This window comes from Astatotilapia calliptera, chromosome 16, assembly GCF_964374335.1.
Source record: "Astatotilapia calliptera chromosome 16, fAstCal68.1, whole genome shotgun sequence".
NCBI lineage: Eukaryota > Metazoa > Chordata > Actinopteri > Cichliformes > Cichlidae > Astatotilapia > Astatotilapia calliptera.
Window position 1 is genome coordinate 34,862,086 of NC_137437.1, and position 6,042 is coordinate 34,868,127.

A 6,042-nucleotide genomic window follows, 5' to 3' on the forward strand; every position below is an offset into this window, starting at 1 on the left:
CAGTAACAAATTTGGAGCTTCAGGAAAACAACAGAGCTGGGTTTGGTGTTTAATGTGTGCACAGTGAAGGCTAATTAAGTAGAACTCGTGCACACTTAGGTGTAGAGCAACACTTGATTAATATGGAGTTTTAAAGCCAGAGATATTATTATTTAAATCACAGAGTCAGAGTTACTCGTGCTGAAATTAGTCTGCGTAGCAAGCAGTAGCGGTTTTTTGATGCGGGCGACACGGGCGGTTGCCCGGGGCGGCATCACGGGCATCGTGAAAAAAAAATGCTCGTACTCATGCTGCCCCGACATCACGCCAGCGCATATTGGGAATGGCAGAGGCACCGATCGGTTTTTTATCGCCCATTTGCTGGGAGTAAGGGCGCCCTCCGTTTGCGAGGTGCGCCTGCTGCTTGCTGCACAGGGAGGAGAGGGCGGGGCGGCATCTAATAACCAACTCGCAAAATAAAACAAAATAAAAACAAACCAACAAACACGAAAACACCAGACATCATGATACAGACTTATAATTTGCAGACTTATAATATTTTTTTTCGACATTCTGTACGCGAAAAGTGAGCGCGAGAGCCCTCGGTGCGCCTGCTCGCTGCTGAAGTCAAAGTAAACTTTATTGTCATCTCCGCTACATACAGTGCAGTATATAGAGAGACGAGACGACGAGGCTGCAGTTACAGCAGTAAACAAACAATAAATATAAGAAGAGTAAGAAAATAAATATACACTTTAGGACTCGGGGTAAAGGATCAATAACAATTTAAATTTATAATTTACAGTTTGATGATTTAAAGTCTCACACACAACCCGTCGAAAGGGGGCCGGCTGCTTCCAAATAGAGCACATTTCATTCATAATGTTGTAAATCCAAGCCCATCATGTATTCATGATTTGAATCCTGGGTTGTGTGAAATCCCAGAAATAAACCTTAGACAAAGTGAATCTGTGAACTAAGGTGTAGGTCTGTTAGGTTATGTTGTGGTGATCCTCGGGTTGGGGGATGGGTGTTCATACTGGAGTGCAAAATGAAAACCAGTGGAAGATGGACAAGAAAAGTTCAAAGCCATCTGGTGCTCAGTTTAGAAAAAGAGAAAAGAAGAGGAGGAGAAACGAGCAAAAGATGCAGGTAAGCAGATGTGTGATTGGATAATGGCAGGTCATCCTGAAACAATCAGAATCAGAATACTTTATTAATCCCTGAGGAAATTATGTGGGTTACAGTTGCTCCAAGAAGAAATGGTAAAAATAGTAACAGTAACAGACTAAACTCCAAACAGTACATTATGTTACAGATTGGAATATTAATTAGACATTGTCAATTGTTGATTTGTCCTGTTCTCATTGCATGACGAATTATGATGGCTGTTTGGTAGCTGTTTGCATACTATGCATACTCTCTCTCTTCGTGTGTGTGTGTGTGTGTGTGTGTGTGTGTGTGTGTGTGTGTGTGTGTGTGTGTGTGTGTGTGTGTGTGTGTGTGTGTGTGTGTGTGTGTGTGTGTGTGTGTGCGCATGTTTCTCTGGTGAAATTCAGTATGGTTCTGACAACAGTTTTATGTGGGGGGGCGCCAGAGACAGTGTTCGCCCACGGCGCCAAACAGGCTAGGACCGCCACTGGTAGCAAGGCTATAAATTGGTCAAGGGTTAGAGAGACAGTCTTCTGAAGTCTGTTCTATTAAACATGCAAAAGATTTCGACCTTTGTCTTAAACGTTTTCCCTGATGTCATGAAGAGCACCTTAAACTGGAACAGCAGAGAGGTCATATTTTTGGTTGTGTTGCTTTTTACCTCGCCGCTGTGCAACAGGAAGCAGCATTTCGGATGTAACCTAGTTGTCCAAGCGCAACTTAAAACCAAAAGAAGGGCACTGCCAGCCAACAATACCTCAGCTTTATTCATAGCAGTCAGTATTAACAGAAAACAAAGTGCAAACCCATACAAACCACATACGGTCAGTTTGTACAGCACTGTTTTACCATTTAGAGGAGTTGTTTTTTTATGAAATAAAACAAAACCGGATGATAAAATATATGTTGTTGAATTTTTCTTTTTTTTGTCCTTTGTATCATGTTTTTAATTTAATTTTAATTTCAGCTGAACTAGAAATTCAATAAAGGCTTTTTTTAAACAATTATTATTATTACTATTATTTATGCATTTATTTATTTGTTAGCCAGAAATGTTACTTATACCGTAATATGAGGTGTATAAGCTTGACCTGTTGGTGCTGTACACTCTTTTCTGTCACTGATATCTTTAGTTAGACTAAATGTATAATATATATGCAAACAGAGCTTTAGAAATGCATACTGATTAAATATGTTCTGCTCTTCTAATGCTTAAAAATCAATTCAGCTACATGAGCACAATGCATTAGATTTAATAATTAATGTTAAGGTTGAATAATAAATAGGAAATGATTTAAATTTAAGTTCATGCAGCTTATTTATTTATTTACTACCTTTGGTAAATGTATTCACAAAGGAACGTTTAGATGTTGTTAAATATATAATTTTTTAATTGTTTAACAAACGGAAATTTAAAAAAAAATTAATTAGCAAGACCACTTCAGAAAAACAAGTAACTGAAGATAATAATAACAAAAATTCACGTCAAATCAATGAGCCTTCTAACTTTACCGTCGTGAAACTGTCGTGAAACGCCATGACGACAGCTAAATCGCTTTCCGGTCACTGTTATGTCTCCATGCCGTGCAGCTGTCCTTGGAAAGTGTCTCGTGTGCGGCTCGTGGGAAAGATGCGGAGAACAGGTGAGTGTCCACCGGAGCGGAAACTGAAGCAAGTGTTTCAGACGCGCTCGTGCTAAATGGAGAGAAGCGGACTCGTTTACGGCTCTGTGTGTAAGGGTTAAGGCTGCTGACGTCATGCGCAGTAAAAGCATCATTAACAGGCTCGTCGTTGTTGCCGTTTGCAGTGAAGTACTTCACGTTTCATCAGTGATAGCCTGCCTGTGTGTGCTTCAGAAGCTGTTGGTGTGTCTCCGACGACACGACCGCGGGCAGGTGTGAGGCAGGTTGTAGGGTTAGCTCGGTTTAATTCATCTGTTTGTTCACAGCGAGTCCTGAGTGAAGACAAGACTGACTATGATTAAGTTTGACCCCAAACTACAAAACAAGTTAGTCTGACTCGTCAGCGAGTTAAAAAAAAAAGTGCAGAACTGCTTCTTTAAAGTCCATGAATGATGACGTCATTATCACGGTTGCGGATTTGACTCGATCCTGAACACTAAGGTTGTTATTTGGGACTGTCACCACATCAGGTTGTCTCTGTGTGACTGTAAGTATTCATTTTAATGAGGTACTACAATACTGCATGTACTACTATACTACTACAGACCATAGAAGAAGAATTGTGCTGTCTCTCATCTTTCATTCAGGTAAACAACACTTATGATAGATACTTTATCGATCTCTCAAGGGAAACTACTACATTACAGCAGCATGTTACTCAATAAACATACTTTTAAAATGTAGAGATTTAAAACAATAAACTTATAAATAAAAATGATATTCAGTTAAAGAAGTGTAAATAATAAGACTAATAATAAGAGAGCAGGTGTGATGAGTTGTCCATGATGGAGAGCAGTTTGTTCGATGACCTCCAACCCTCGCTGACTCAGACGCCTCCAGATTCTGGCCAATGATGTTCCAGCCTGTGGATCAGTTTGTTGATCCTGCTGGCATCTCTTGCTCTGATGCGGCCCCCCTCCCAGCAGACAACAGCAAAGTAAATGTCCCGCGCCACCGCAGACTGGTAGATGGTCTCCAACATCCTGCTGCACACTTTAAAGGATCTGAGCTTCCTACAGTAACTCCACTAAGGTTTAAATGTTTCCATGTTACAAAATACAGAAGAGATGGAAGTGACCAGCCAATCACAGCCTGAGGCTTCAAGTTTAGTTGATTTTCAGCTTGTTGTGTGATTCTAAGGCAGCTCAAGTTCATTTAACTAACATGTTTTAGGTTGTAGTACACTGTGATAACCACGTCGTGTGCACTGATGTTGCGTTAGCCCGCATGATGAGCCCTAACCTCGAATGAGATCGTGCTATGTGACATGTTAATGACATGTTAAGTTCCTGGGGGAGGATGAGTCAGCACAGTGTCACAGTTTTTATATATCTGTGACATGCAGCTTGTTTTCATGGATGTATCGTCTGTCCTCTTCACAGATGTCACCAACTGAAGCTTGCTGCTGAAAACAACACGGGAGCCAAAAAAAGGAAGAAAATAAAAGCAATGGCGTCTCGTTTCCTGAAGTACTCCGTGCTTCTCCAGAAGTACCGCACTCCGCTGCTCATTGCGAGCTGCGGTGGAGTCTTCGCCGCCAACATGTTCTACCACGTTTTCCCTGACGTCTCCTACCGTCAGCTCTATCAGGCCTGGCACCGGGGGGAGCCGGTCGTGCTGTCGGAAAAGCTGGAAAATCTTTTTCAGCAGGTTTTCATTTATCTTATTTTTTCAAGATCACACTTCAGATATGTTTAAAAGACTTCAGCTGTAATATGCATGTGATTGTCGCTGGAATGATGCATAAATATTTTTAGTTGCTGATGAGAGGAAAATAGCAGTAAAGATAGACGCAGGCGTCTTAGATTAATAACCATCATTATACACAAATCGAAACAAATTGTTCACAAAACATGAAATTTGTTCTTTCATGAATTTCATAAAATTCACATTTCTGCTTTGTCATTTGTAGGTGCTGAAGGACTATAGCGTCAGCTCACCCAAGAATGTCTCGGCCTTTGCGTCCTTTGGCTTCCATCCGGTTGGCGCTGGCGTCCCGTGGCTTCCTGCGGGGGCCCAAATCGGCATCCCGGCTAACTTCAACAGCACCGCCGACGACCCGAGTGGAATTACCAATCGCAACATTTTCATCAACGGCAAAACGGTGGACTGGAGCAGTGAGTCCGGTTCGACTCTAAAGGAGGCGCTTGTGTTTTCCCTCGATGCGCAGAAGTTCGCCATAGCGCGCGAGGTGGCCCGCTTGCAGTCCGGGGGACCCGTCATGAGCGCTGCTGTCGCTCCGTTCTGCCTGGGAGGGGTTTGGGTGTACAGCGTGGTGCTGAAGCAGGTTTTCGGGCTGTACGGCGGGCCTGCGCTGCTACGCGGGGCTGTGAACATCGTTGCGCTTGGCATTGGTGCTGTTTCCTACTTCCTCACCTCGGACGCCGTCAGCCAGTGGCTTGACTATAGCTCGGACCGACGTGCGGCCGGAGTGTCCCGCGATTACGCCAAAGGAGGGGTGGAGTTTTACGATAAAATTCTGTCCAGAAACAAAACGCTGCGCTCGCTGATGGGGCAGAAGGGAGAGGATATGTACGCTCCCAGTGGGAACTTGTTTCCTGCTCACGTCTTTCAGCTGAAACACACGCCGTACACCTCCAGGAGGGAGCAGATCCTCGCTCTGCTGAAAGAGGAGAAAGTATGAGAGGAGGGCTAGCGATGGGAACTAAACTAGCAAGACTTTGCATGTTTTTTCTTAAAATTATGTCATCACGGATGTGCTGAATGTAATTTGTAATCAGCAAAGTCCTGAGGGGTCGTGTATTTGCTGACTTTATGCAACAACGATGGCGTGTAGGGCACAGTGTACCAATAAACTGTTTCCCTGCCTGTGTTTGTGGTCATATGTGTGATCAGTCGTATTAGTCAGATGCTGATAAGTGCTATTCCTGTTTCTCTCACCCAGGTGAGAGAAACAGGAATGTACATGCATGCATTTGTATTTTTGTTTCTATAATATGCTCTGGATAGATTTAGACTGTGGGCTGCTGACAGGTTATGCCTCTCTCTGTAAAACAGAACATTTTAAGCACATAATCAGTGCATGTGCAGATTAGTTTCTCCCATGTGCAATAAATGCCTCGACATAGCAACAGGTATTACAGGAAAAGCCATAAAGCCTTTGAATGAAAACAAACGCTGCTGTGACAGTGATGTACTGTCTTGTTGGTATATGTATGATTTCTATACATTTTACATCAGATAAAAACTTTGGTTGTAAGATTCAGAT

General features: G+C 42.8%; 1 protein-coding gene across 2 annotated transcripts; it reads left to right on the plus strand.

Moving 5' to 3' along the window:
- The first annotated feature begins 2,644 nt into the window (after window positions 1-2,644).
- Window positions 2,645-5,642, plus strand: tmem177 (transmembrane protein 177). Of its 2 annotated transcripts, none has more exons than XM_026144761.2 (3): window positions 2,645-2,774; window positions 4,196-4,463; window positions 4,726-5,642. In XM_026144761.2, exons 2-3 carry the CDS (start codon window positions 4,263-4,265, stop codon window positions 5,455-5,457), a joined length of 933 nt encoding a protein of 310 aa, XP_026000546.2. In that variant the 5' UTR covers window positions 2,645-2,774; window positions 4,196-4,262; the 3' UTR covers window positions 5,458-5,642. The 2 variants fall into 2 exon arrangements, with proteins under 2 accessions (XP_026000546.2, XP_080146518.1); XM_080290392.1 differs by lacking the exon at window positions 2,645-2,774 and adding an exon at window positions 2,777-3,300.
- The last annotated feature ends 400 nt before the right edge of the window (window positions 5,643-6,042 follow it).

Excerpts from the sequence above, each read along its gene's own strand:
- tmem177 (XM_026144761.2), top strand. The coding sequence starts at position 4,263 with ATGGCGTCTCGTTTCCTGAAGTACTCCGTGCTTCTCCAGAAGTACCGC. Across the intron at positions 4,464-4,725 it reads TGGAAAATCTTTTTCAGCAG|GTGCTGAAGGACTATAGCGT; the intron begins GTTTTCATTTAT and ends TGTCATTTGTAG.